The sequence below is a fragment of the Somniosus microcephalus genome, chromosome 11 (assembly GCF_052327205.1).
Source record: "Somniosus microcephalus isolate GS21.2 chromosome 11, FLI_Smic_1.0, whole genome shotgun sequence".
In the NCBI taxonomy this organism is placed as follows: domain Eukaryota; kingdom Metazoa; phylum Chordata; class Chondrichthyes; order Squaliformes; family Somniosidae; genus Somniosus; species Somniosus microcephalus.
Window position 1 is genome coordinate 93,444,602 of NC_140997.1, and position 13,523 is coordinate 93,458,124.

The 13,523-nt window shown below is 45.3% G+C and overlaps 1 protein-coding gene across 1 annotated transcript; it reads left to right on the forward strand.

Moving 5' to 3' along the window:
* The first annotated feature begins 920 nt into the window (after nt 1–920).
* Nucleotides 921–10,648, forward strand: anks4b (ankyrin repeat and sterile alpha motif domain containing 4B). Its single transcript, XM_086001031.1, has 2 exons — nt 921–2,749; nt 9,514–10,648. Exons 1-2 carry the CDS (start codon nt 2,586–2,588, stop codon nt 10,646–10,648), a joined length of 1,299 nt encoding a protein of 432 aa, XP_085857157.1. The 5' UTR covers nt 921–2,585.
* Nucleotides 10,649–13,523: the final 2,875 nt, after the last annotated feature.

Genomic DNA, 13,523 nt, shown 5'->3' on the forward strand with positions numbered 1-13,523 from the left:
GCCGGGGCCTCAACTATTTACAATCTACATTAATGACTTGGATGAAGGGACCGAGTGTAATGTAGCCAAGTTTGCAGATGATACAAAGATGGGTGGGAAAGCAAGTTGTGCAGAGGACTCAAAGAATCTGCAAAGGGATAGAGACCGGCTAACTGAGTGGGTAATCATTTGGCAGATGGAGTATAATGTGGGAAAGTGCGAGGTTATCCACTTTGGCAGGAAAAATAAAAAAGCAAATTATTATTTAAATAGAGAGAGATTACAAAATGCTACAGTTCAGAGGAACCTGGGGGTCCTTGTGCATGAAACACAAAAAGTTAGCATGCAGGTACAGCAAGTAATCAAAAAGGCAAATGGAATGTTGGCCTTTATTGCAAGGGGGTTGGAGTATAAAAGCGAGGAAGTTCTGCTACAACTGTACAAGATATTGGTGAGACCACTCCTTGAGTACTGCGTACAGTTTTGGTCTCCTTATTTAAGGAAGGATATACTTGCATTGGAGGCAGTTCAGAGACGATTCACTAGATTAATTCCAGAGATGAGGGGGTTGACTTAGGAAGAAAGGTTGAGCAGGTTGGGCCTATATTCATTGGAATTTAGAAGAATGAGAGGTGATCTTATTGAAACATATAAGATACTGAGGGGGCTCGACAAGGTAGATGCAGAGAGGATGTTTCCCCTTGTGGGAAAATCTAGAACTCGGGGGCATAATTTCAGAATAAAGGGTCGCCCTTTTAGAACTGAGATGAGGAGGAATTTCTTCTCTGAGGGTCGTAAATCTGTGGAATTCTCTGCCCCAGAGAGCTGTGGAGGCTGGGTCATTAAATACATTTAAGTTGGAGATAGACAGATTTTTCCAAGATAAGGGAGTGAAGGGTTATGGGGAGCGGGCAGGGAAGTGGCTTTGAACCCAAGATCAGCCATGATCTTATTGAATGGCGGAGCAGGCTCGAGGGGCCAAGTGGCCTATTCCTGCTCCTATTTCTTATGTTCTCCCTCCACCACCAGCGTACCGTGGCTGCAGTGTGTACCATCCATCCAGAAGATGCACTGCAGCAACTCGCCAAGGCTTCTTCGGCAGCCCCTCCCAAACCCGCGACCTCTTCCACCTAGGACAAGGGCAGCAGGCACATGGGAACACCACCACCTCCAAGTTCCCCTCCAAATCGCACACCATCCTGACTTAGAAGTATATCGCCGATCCTTCATCGTCGCTGGGTCAAAATCCTGGAACTCCCTCCCTAACAGCACTGTGGGAGTACCTTCACCACACGGACTGCAGCGGTTCAAGAAGGCAGCTCACCACCATCTTCTCAAGGGCAACTAGGGATGGGCAGTAAATGCTGGCCTTGCCAGCGACGTCCACATCCCATAAATGAATAAAAAATACCTCTGCCACTATTGTTTCACATGGCAGCTGTTGATGATTCTGCCATTCCCATGTACACCTCTTCTAGACTCATCTTTTGTTTCTTAACTTATCCCATTACCATCTCCTTTTGCCTTGCACCATCATCCCTTTTGTCTTTTAATCTCTCCTGCCTTCCATCCTATCACAGACCTTCCTTTCTGTTCTTTCCTCCCCTCCCCCCTTTCCCTGCCCCTACACTTGCTTAAAAAACTGTTACATCTCTAACTTTTTCCAGTTCTGACAAAGGGTCATCGACCTGAAACATTAACTCTGTTTCTCTCTCCACAGATGCAGCCTGAACTGCTGAGTATTTCCAGCATTTTCTGTTTTTATTTCAGATTTCCAGTATCCACAGTATTTTGCTTCTGCTTATTAAATGATTGAATCCCTCTTTAATGGTCCACTGACCCCTGTGTGTATCTCGTGCTGCAAGCGGCTGCTTCCAAACAGTTCCTGGTTTTTTAGAATATGATTATGCATCTGAATCCATTATGCTTCTCAACCGGAATAATCGACTGCAATATGCATATGAGGAAAGCGAGTCCGGGAACATCGAATGGGAAAAAAATTTCCATCTTGACACCCGCCTGTGAATCAAAGGTCGCTGGCTGTTAGATTGTTATTGCTCTTTAAGGTCGTTCCGCATTTTCTAAAAATGAATAATGCAAACTAAAACATCAAAACAAAAAACCTGAAGCTCCAGTTACAAATATGAAGAGCCCGATCTATGCAAAATACCGGGAATGCTGCATTGTGAAAAATGCAGAAGCAAATTATTTGGTGAAACGTAGAGAATGCAACCGAATGGATACATTCCATTCGGTCCCTTCAACCGAATGTCCCGCAGCCGAAATAATGCAAACACCGAAACCCTGTCGTTATTTTTGCAGTTCCGTTTAAAAGGACAAACGGTTTTACATTGCAAAATGCACTTTTTTGCAAAACGAAAAGATTGTGCTAAACAAATGGGTGAAAGGGAGGGTGGGGCGGGGAGATAATGTCTGAGGCTGGCCGGGCTACCTTAACCCTGCGGTCTCTGGAGCGAGGACCTTGCTCCCGATGTCCCACCCTGGGCGGTGCCGCTACATCGCCGGGTTCTCACCCAGTCGCAAGGCTCGCTGCTCCGCTCCCGATGCCGGTAGTGTGTGTGCGGGGGTCCCTGAGGAGCTGAGGCATGACTGACAGGTATCACAAGGCAGCCAGGGATGGCTACCTCGGGCCCCTGAAGGAGGCCACCAAGAAGGACCTCAACAATCCAGATGACGATGGGATGACCCCAACCCTTTGGGCGGCGTATCACGGGCATCTGGATGCTCTTCAACTCATCTGTAGCAGAGGGTGGGTATCACAGCCTGCTTCTTATAATGATGGGATAGAAATCCTTCTGAGAACTGTGGGGGGTTTTCGCAAGTGATTTATCTGTTCTGGGTGGCTCAGTGGGCATCACTTTCACCTGAGCCAGAAGGTCCTGGGTTAAATCCCCACATAATCCAGGCTGACACTCCCAGAGCAGTGCTAAGGGAATGCTACATTGTCGGAGGTGCTGTCTTTCTGATGAGACATTAAACCGAGGCCCCGTCCGCCCTCTCAGGTGGACATAAAAGATCCCATGGCACTATTTGGAAGTTTTTTTTGAGGATGTAAGTAACAGGGTAGATAAAGGGGAACCAGTGGATGTAGTATATTTGGATTTCCAAAAGGCATTCAATAAGGTGCCACATAAAAGGTTATCACACAAGATAAGGGCTCATGGGGTTGGGGGTAATATAGTAGCATGGATAGAGGATTGGTTAACGGACAGAAAACAGAGAGTAGGGATAAACGGGTCTTTTTCAGGTTGACAGGCTGTAACTAGTGGGGTGCCGCAAGGATCAGTGTTGGGGCCTTAGCTATTTACAATCTATATTAATGACCTAGATGAAGGGACTGAGTGTAATGTATTCAAGTTTGCTGATGATACAAAGCTAGGTGGGACAGTAAGCTATGAGGAGAACACAAAGAGTCTGCAAAGGGATATAGATAGACTGAGTGAGTGGGCAGTAAGGTGGCAGATGGAGTATAATGTAGGGAAATGTGAGGTTATTCACATTGGTAGGAAGAATAGAAAAACAGAATGGGGGGAAAATTCAGTTGCTTTGTGCCTTCTGTTAGCGCCCCACGATGGGGCACAAAGCAACTAGCGCCCGGGCGCGGCGCCGCTAACGTCTCCCGTGAAATTCAGCGGGAGGTTAGTGGTGGCAGTAGCCGGTAGTGGCCCGTGGTGCTGTGCCTCCGGCGATGATGTTATCGCCGTGCACAGCGCCCCGGCTGCAAACTTGGCTCGCACCCCCTGAAGCTATGTCCGACAGGATCAGGAGGGCGTACTTGCAGCAGGGGTAGCGATAATGAAAGGGCAGGTGCCGGGCGGCCATTCTTTTTTGGGCCACCTGCCAGCACCTGCCCCCTTTGCCCTCCTCAGGAGGGGTGCCGGCCACAATCCATCAGCCTCTTGAGTGCCGGGCTCTTTTGCCGGCACCCCGCCTCCCAGTGGCCCAGCAGGGCCCCGGTGCACGCTGCGCTAGGCCTTTCCTGTTTAACGCCGCGATATTGAACTGGAGCGCCCCAAGAGGGAGGGGCGTTACCATTGAATATCGGGTACGGGGGCACTAACTTTTTCAGGGCGCTAAAAGTAGCGAAGTTACCGCTCTAAAGGGGGTGCGAGCCAATTTCCGCCCCAATATTTTTTAAATGGTGAGAAACTTTTAAATGTTGGTGTTCAGAGAGATTTGGGTGTCCACGTGCAAGAAACACAAAAAGCTAGCATGCAGGTACAGAAAGCAATAAGGAAGGCAAATGGCATGTTGGCCTTTATTGCAAGGGGGCTGGAGTATAAGAGTAAGAAAGTCTTGCTACAATTGTACAGGGCCTTGGTGAGACCACACCTGGAGTACTGTGCACAGTTTTGGTCTCCTTATCTAAGGAAGGATATACTTGCCTTGGAGACGGTGCAACGAAGGTTCACTAGATTGATTCCTGGGAACAATACGTTGTGGAACCAACCAGGGATCAGGCTATCTTAGATCTGGTAATGTGTAATGAGACAGGATTAATAAATGACCTCATAGTAAAGGATCCTCTAGGAAAGAGTGATCGTAGCATGGTTGAATTTCAAATTCAATTGGAGGGTGAGAAATTTGGGTCTCAAACCAGTGGCCTGACCTTGTATAAAGGCAATTACAAATGTATGAAGGCAGAGTTGGCTAAAGTGGACTGGGAAAACAGATTAAAGGGTAAGACGGTTGATAAGCAATGGCAGACATTTAGGGAGATATTTCATAACTCTCAACAAAAATATATTCCATGAGAAGGAAATACTTTAAGAGAAGGGAGAACCATCCATGACTAACTAAGGAAGTAAAGGATGGTATCAAATTGAAAACAAAGGCATACAATGTTGCCAAGATTAGTGGGAGGCCAGAGGATTGGGAACCAGCAAAGGACAACTAAAATAATAATAGAGAGAAGATGGATTATGAGAGTAAACTAGCAAGAAATATAAAAACAGATAGTAAGAGCTTCTACAGGTATATAAAAAGGAAGAGAGTAGCTAAAGTGAACGTTGGTCCCTTAGAGGATGAGACTAGGGAATTAATAATGGGGGAAAAGGGAAATGGCAGAGACTTTGAACAAATATTTTGTATTAGTCTTCATGGTAGAAGACACTAAAACCATCCCAATAATACATAATCAAGGGGCTATAGGGAGGGGGGAACTTAAAACAATCACTATCACTAAAGAAAAAGTACTTGGTAAAATAATGGGACTAAAGGTGGACAAGTCCCCTCGACATGATGGCCTGCATCTTAGGGTCTTAAAAGAAATGGCTGCAGAGATAGTGGATGCATTGGTTGCAATCTACCAAAATTCCCTGGATTCTGGAGAGCTCCCAGTGGATTGGAAAACCGCAAATGTAACGCCCCTATTTAAGAAGGGAGGGAGACAGAAAGCAGGAAACTATAGACCAGTTAGCCAAACATCTGTCATTGGGAAAATGCTGGAGTCTATTATTAAGGAAGTAATAGCAGGACATTTAGAAAATCAAAATACAGTCAAGCAGAGTCAGCATGGTTTTATGAAAGGGAAATCATATTTGACAAATTTGCTGGAGTTTTGAGGATGTAATGAGCAGGGTGAATAAAGAGGAACCAGTGGATGTGGTGTATTTGGATTTCCAGAAGGCATTCGATAAGGTGCCACATAAAAGGTTACTGCACAAGATAAGAGCTCACGGGGTTGGGTGTAATATATTAGCATGGATAGAGGATTGGCTAACTAACAGAAAACAGAGAGTCAGGATAAATGGGTCATTTTACGGTTGGCAAACGGTAACTAGTGGGGTGTCACAAGGACCAGTGCTGGGGCCTCAACTATTTCCAATCTATATTAATGACTTGGATGAAGGGACCGAGTGTACTGTAGCCAAATTTGCTGATGATACAAAGATAGATGGGAAAGCAAGTTGTGAAGAGGACACAAAGAATCTGCAAAAGATATAGACAGGCTAAGTGAGTCGGCAAACATCTGGCAGATGGAGTATAATGTGGGAAAGTGTGAGGTTATCCATTTTGGTAAGAAAAATAAAAAAGCAAATTATTATTTAAATAGAGAGAGATTTCAAAATGTTGCAGTACAGAAGGACCTGGGAGTCCTTGTGCATGAAACACAAAAAGTTCACATGCAGGTACAGCAAGTAATCAGGAAGGCAAATGGAATGTTGGCCTTTATTACAAGGGGGTTGGAGTATAAAAGCAGGGAAGTCCTGCTACAACTGTACAGGGTGTTGGTGAGACCACACCTGGAAGTACTGCGTACAGTTTTGGTCTCCTTATTTAAGGAGGGATATACTTGCATTGGAGGCAGTTCAGAGAAGGTTCACGAGGTTGATTCCTGAGACAAAGGGGTTGACTTATGAGGAAAGGTTGAGCAGGTTGGGCCTATACTGATTGGAGTTTAGAAGAATGAGAGGTGATCTTATTGAAACATATAAGATACTGAGGGGGCTCGACAAGGTAGATGCAGAGAAGACGTTTCCCCTCATGGAGGAATCAAGAACTAGGGGGCATAGTTTCAGAATAAGGGGTCGCCCATTTAAAACAGAGACGAGGAGGAATTTCTTCTCTCAGAGGGTCATAAATCTGTTTAATTCTCTGCCCCAGAGAGCTGTGGAGGCGGAGTCATTGAATATATTTAAGGTGGAGATAGACAGATTTTTGAACAGTAAGGGAGTGAAGGGTTATGGGGAGCGGGCAGGGAAATGGAGCTGAGCCCAAGATCAGATCCGCCATGATCTCATTAAATGGCGGAGCAGGCTCGAGGGGCCAAATGGCCTACTCCTGCTCCTATTTCTTATGTTTTTATGAGAGGGCTGTCCTATGATGAGAGATTGTGTAGAATGGGCCTATACTCTCTGGTGTTTAGAAGAATGAGAGGTGATCTCATTGAAACATACAAGATTCTGACAGGATTGACAGGGTAGATACTGAGAGGTTGTTTCCCCTGGCTGGAGTATCTAGAACTAGGGGGCATAGTCTCAGGATAAGGGGTGGACCATTTAAGACCGAGATGAGGAGGAATTTCTTCCCTCAGAGGGTTGTGAATCTTTGGAATTCTCTGCCTCAGAGGGCTGTGGATGCTGAGTCTTTGAGTATATTCAAGGCTGAGATCGATAGATTTTTGGACTCTCGGGGAATCAAGGGATATGGAGATCGGGCGGGAAAGTGGAGTTGAGGTCGAAGATCAGCCATGATGAAGGATGTTCTTGCCATGGAGGGAGTGCAGTGAAGATTCACCAGGCTGATACCTGGGATGGCAGGAATGACGTATGAGGAGAGATTGGGTCGATTGGGCTTATATTCGCTGGAGTTTAGAAGAATGAGAGGGGATCTCATTGAAACTTATAAAATTCTAACAGGACTAGACAGACTAGATGCAGGAAGGATGTTCCCGATGGAGGGGGAGTCCAGAACCAGGGGTCACAGTCTAAAGATAAGGGGTAAGTCATTTAGGACAGAGATGAGAAGGAATTTCTTCACCCAGAGAGTGGTGAACCTGTGGGATTCTCTACCACAAAAGGCAGTTGAGGCCAATTCATTAAATATATTCAAGAAGGAGTTAGATATGTTTCTTAAGGCTAAAGGGATCAAGGGATATGGGGAGAAAGCAGGGACAGGGTACTGAATTTGGATGATCAGCCATGATCTCATTAAATGGCGGAGCAGGCTTGAGGGGCCGAATGGCCTACTCTTGCTCCTATCTTCTATGTTTCTATGATCTTATTGAATGGCGAAGCAGGCTCAAGGGGCCCTATGGCCTACTCCTCTTATATTTCTTATGTAAGAGCAGTGCTGTTTTCCAGGTGTCCTGGCCAATATTTATCCCTCAACCAACATCACTAAAACATTATTTGGTCATTATCTCATTGCTGTTTGTGGGAGCTTGCTGTGCACAAATTGGTTGCCGTGTTTCCTACATTACAACAGTGATTACACTTCAAAAGTACTTTGTTGGCTGGAAAGTGCTTCGGGACATCCGCAGGTCATGAAAGGCGTGATATAAATGCAAGTCTTTCATTCTTAAATTTTACATGGAACAATTTAATCATTGTTATTTTTTAAATGTTTCCATATAGTTTATATTTGCTATCTAACATTCCCTTTATTAGCTGTCAACTTATTTTGTAAACGTGTTTTGAAATGGTAGATTTAGAGAGAACTATTGCATGTTGCTCAAGGTCTCAGTTGACAAGCTTTCCATGAACCTTGAGTCATTTGAAAAAACACCGACACAAAAAATTATGAACCTGATTTAATATAAAAACAGATAATGCTGGAATTAAGCGGCGGGCCAATCTGTAAAAAGAAATTATGTCATAATGTTTCAGGGGTGTGTCCCTCATCAACCTGAATTGATGCCTTAACCCAAAACATTTAAAGTCATGGTTCAGGATTATCTGCCTGCGTCATTGCGAGGAGTAACAGTAAATGGATACAGATTGTTGCTAGTCGCTGTCAAAACATGCAAACGTTGCTGAGGGTTCAAAGTGCACAACCACTCCAGGCACATGACTGGGAGGAAGAAAGAACAAAAGATTTGCATTTACATAGCGCTGTCAACCACCGCCTCAGAACGCCCCAAAGCGCTTCACAGCCGATGAAGTACTTTTGAAGTGGAGTCACTGTTGTAATGTGGGAAACGCGGCAGCCAATCCGCGCACAGCAAGCTCCCACAAACAGCAATGTGATACTGACCAGATAATCTGTTTTTAGTGATGTTGGTTGAGGGATAAATATTGGACAGGACACTGGGGAGAACTCCCCTGCTCTTCCTTGTAATAGTGCCGTTAGATCTTTTACATCCAACTGAGAGGGCAGAAGGGGCCTCGGTTTAACGTCTCATCTGAAAGATGGCACCTCTGCCAGTGCAGCACTCCCTCAGCACTAAAGTGATTATATGCTCAGGTCTCTGGAGTGGGACTCGAACCCATGACCTTCTGACTCAGAGATGAGAGAGCTACCCACTGAGCCAAAAGCCTTAATTGGTGGAAACATTCTGTCCCATTAGTTGTTAAAGGTGTCGTCTGTGCCCAGATGGTCCAGTTGTTAATTGGACGGCTCAGTGTGACACTCGACCAGGTAGGTCCCAGATTCACTCCCTCGTCTGCACGGAGCTAGCTGGTCTTTGCTGAGTTAGATCTCGTTAGGGAATTGGTGAAGCAACTGTTGGCTTCAGCATCCCGAATTAAGGAGGGGGGAGGAAATCAACTGTGTTTTCTGCTTCTGATCCACTGCCCTTTCCTGGAAGTCTGGGCGTGCAGACCACAAGTTAGATCAGGCTTGGCTGTGATGGTTTCATGGTCAAATCAACTCTCATTGTCCGGGCTCATGTATCAAGAGTGGCCACTTGGGTAAAGTATCAGACGGCCATTGGCATCCAGACTCCAATATGAGGCACCACCTCCAGGAGATGATGGGTAAGAGGACAAAGTTAGAGAGGCAGAAACAAAAAGACTTTCTACTTATTGTGAAACCCTGTATCAAATCAACTCTTTATGGTTGGTCTTTCAGAGGTGACCCTGACATATGTGACATCTGGAGCAACACCCCCTTGCACCATGCTTCAACCAACGGCCACCTTCACATTGTCACTTTCTTGGTCAGCTTTGGTGCAAACATCTGGGCTCTGGATAACGACTTCCATTCTGCGATGGATGCTGCTGCCAGTAAGGATCGAATGGAATGTGTCCGTTTCCTAGACACAGCTGCCACCAAGCAGACCACGATGAATCCGAAACAGGTCGCCAGACAAAAGGAGAAGGCGAAAAAGGACAGCGAGAAACAGATGAAAGAGTGCGAAAGACGCAAGAAAAAGCACCAAAGTCAGATGAACAAGAAATATACCCGGGAGATGGAAGCCCAAAGCAGTGGTGCGGCACATGCACAGGGCGGGAGTGTATCTGGTGTTAGTGATCTCTTCAAAATGGGTGGATCACAACGCACGAGTACTATTTCTTCCATCATGAAAGGATCCCTGCAGAAGAAACTTAGGAAGAAGGATAGCAGCAAAAACATCACGGAGCAGCAACCAGGAAAGGATGTCATCTTTGTAAGTCAAGAAGGGAGCAGTGGGGTTCGGGCCAATGTATTGGATGTGTTTACTGAACGAGATGAGGAGAATGCAGCCTCTCCTGATTTCAAGTACTCTGAAGATGGTGATAATATCGGTCGTGAGTCTCTCTTCAATCGACCTGGTTTGGGAAATATGCTTTTCAGAAGAAATTTTGTCTTGGGCTTGAATGTGGAAGAGGAAATGTTCACCAATAATGAGATGGAAGATGTTGGTTCCAAATTACGTAGCGAAGTGTTGAAACCTAATGAGAGGTTTACAGATCCTGAAATCTTAGATGGATTCAATGAAGAAGAGGAAGATGATTTGCCCTGGAATGAGGAAGATATAGGTCTAGATGATGACGAGCCTGAGACAACACCACTTGAAGCCTTCCTGGCATCTCAGAACATGATGGAGTTCATCCCTTTCCTTGCAAGAGAGCAGATTGACCTGGATTCCCTCATGCTGTGTTCTGACGGAGATCTGAAAGGTATCCACCTGCCACTTGGACCACGAAAAAAAATTATTTCTGCGGTAGAAAGAAGAAAGTTAATCTTGGAAACACCAAACAAACTAGTGGATACTGTATTGTAAGTATCACAGTATTAAAACAATATATTGACATTTGCTGCCCAGTTAGAACATGCATGCTATCTTCTAACTGGGCAGTTTAGAAGAATGAGAGGTGATCTCATTGAAAAATACAAAATTCTTACAGGGCTTGACAGGGTAGATGCAGGGAGGATGTTTCCCCTGGCTGGAGAGTCTAGAACCAAGGGTCACAGTCTCAGAATAAGGGGTCGGCCATTTAGGACTGAGATGAGGAGAAGTTTCTTCACTCAGAGGGTGGTGAATCTTTGGAATTCTCTACCCCAGAGGGCTGTGGAGGCTCAGTCGTTGAGTATATTCAAGACAGATCGATAGATTTTTGAATATTCAGGGAATCCAGGGATATGGGGATAGTGCAGGAAAGTGGAGATGAGGTAGAAGATCAGCCATGATCTTATTGAATGGCAGAGCAGGCGCGAAGGACCAAATGGCCGACTCCTGCTCCTATTTCTTATGTTCTTATGTTCACTGATTCTAGGTGTTAGGTGCCATTTACTCAGTACATCCTTCTTCAGCTGGGGGTATCTGCAGCTTGAAGGGTAAAAGCCAGGAATGTGACTTTAGAAGGACCTTAAGGTGCCTCAATGGGCAGCACTTTTGTCTCTGAATCAGAAGGTTGTTCATTCAAGTCCCACTCCAGAAACTTGAGCACATAATTCAGGCTGACACTCCCAGTGCGTCACTGAGGGAGTGCTGCACTATTGGATGAGACGTTAAACCGAGGCCCCGTCTGCCCTCTCAGGTGGACATAAAAGATCCTACGGCCACTATTTCAAAGAAGAGCGAGATCCTCACACTGACTCCAGCCCACACTGCATGGTTGACTCTTACTGCCCCCTGAAGTGGCTTAAGCCAACTGCAGCGGTTCTCGGCAGCCAGGGATGGGCAATAAATGCCAGCCTTGCCAGCAACCCCACATCCCGAGGACAAATAATAAAAACATAATAGCAAAATACTGCGGATGCTGGAAATATGAAATAACAACAGAAAATGCTGGAAATACTCAGCAGGCCAGGCAGCATCCGTGGAGAGAGAAACATAAGAACATAAGAACATAAGAAATAGGAGCAGGAGTAGGCCAATCGGCCCCTCGAGCCTGCTCCACCATTCAATAAGATCATGGCTGATCTGATCCTAACCTCAAATCTTCTATCACTCTGCATCCACCCGAACCCATGTGATCTCCCGGGAGAGGTGAAAAACCAGATAAAGACCCAATGGCCAATTTGGGAGAAAAAAATCTGGGAAATTCCTCTCCGACCCATCTAGGCGATCGAAATTCTTCCAGGAGATCACTCTGTCCCTATATTTTCTACAGTACTTACCTTCTGTAAAGGCGATCTCCACCCCAGCCAGGAACAGGAATAAAACCATCTCCTGAAATCTAACAGAATTAGAACACAGTAGGAGCAGAACAAGGCTACACGGTCCCTGGGCCCACTCCACTACCCACAGGGCCATGACCATTCCGAACCTAGACTCATGTCCAATTTCCTGCCCGCTCCCCGTAACCCTTAATTCCCTTTACTTCTAGGAAACTATCTATTTCTGTTTTAAATTTATTTAATGATGTAGCTTCGACAGCTTTCTGGGGCAGCAAATTCCACAAACCTACCACCCTCTGAGTGAAGAAGTTTCTCCTCATCTCAGTTTTGAATGAGCAGCCCCTTATTTTAAGATTATGCCCCCTAGTTCTAGTTTCACCCATCATTGGGAACATCCTCACCGCATCCACCCGATCAAGCCCCTTCACAATCTTATATGTTTCAATAAGATCGCCTCTCATTCTTCTGAACTCCAATGAGTAGAGTCCCAATCTACTCAACCTCTCCTCATATGACCACCCCCTCATCCCCGGGATTAACCGAGTGAACCTTCTTTGTACTGACTCGAGAGCAAGTATGTCTTTTCTTAAGTATGGACACCAAAACTGTATGCAGTATTCCAGGTGCGGTCTCACCAATACCTTGTACAACTGCAGCAATACCTCCCTGTTTTTATATTCCATCCCCCTAGCAATAAAAGCCAACATTCCATTGGCCTTCTTAATCACTTGCTGCACCTGCATACTAACTTTTTGAGTTTCGTGCACCAGGACCCCCAGATCCCTTTGTACTACAGTACTTTCCAGTTTCTTGCCATTAAGATAATAACTTGCTCTATGATTTTTCCTGCCGAAGTGCATAACCTCACACTTTCCAGTATTGTATTCCATCTGCCAAATCTCTGCCCACTTACTTAGCCTGTCTATGTCCCTTTGCAGGTTTTTTATGTCCTCCTCACTCACTACTTTCCGTCCCATCTTTGTATCATCTGCAAACTTTGATATGTTACACTCGGTCCCCTCCTCCAAATCGTTAATATAGATTGTAAAGAGTTGGGGACCCAGCACTGACCCCTGCGGAACACCACTAGTTACTGATTGCCAGTCTGAGAATGAACCATTTATCCCAACTCTCTGCTTTCTGTTAGAGAGCCAATCCTCCACCCACGCCAGAATATTACCCCCAATCCCATGATTTTTTATCTTGAGCATTAATCTTTTGTGTGGCACCTTGTCAAATGCCTTTTGGAAGTCTAAATACACTACGTCCACTGGTTCCCCTTTATCCACCCTGTATGTTACTTCCTCAAAAAACTCAAGCAAATTTGTCAAACATGACTTCCCCTTCATGAAACCATGCTGAGTTTGTCCTATTAAATTATGTTTATCCAAATGTCCCGTTACTGTCTCCTTAATAATGGACTCTAACATTTTACCAACCACAGATGTTAGGCTAACAGGTCTATAGTTTCCAGCCTTCTGCCTACTACCCTTTTTAAATAAGGGTGTTACATTACCAGTTTTCCAATCTGCCGG

Coding starts and splice junctions, on each gene's coding strand:
- anks4b (XM_086001031.1), top strand. CDS start 2,586: ATGACTGACAGGTATCACAAGGCAGCCAGGGATGGCTACCTCGGGCCC. Junction 2,750..9,513: donor CAACTCATCTGTAGCAGAGG/GTGGGTATCACA, acceptor TTGGTCTTTCAG/AGGTGACCCTGACATATGTG.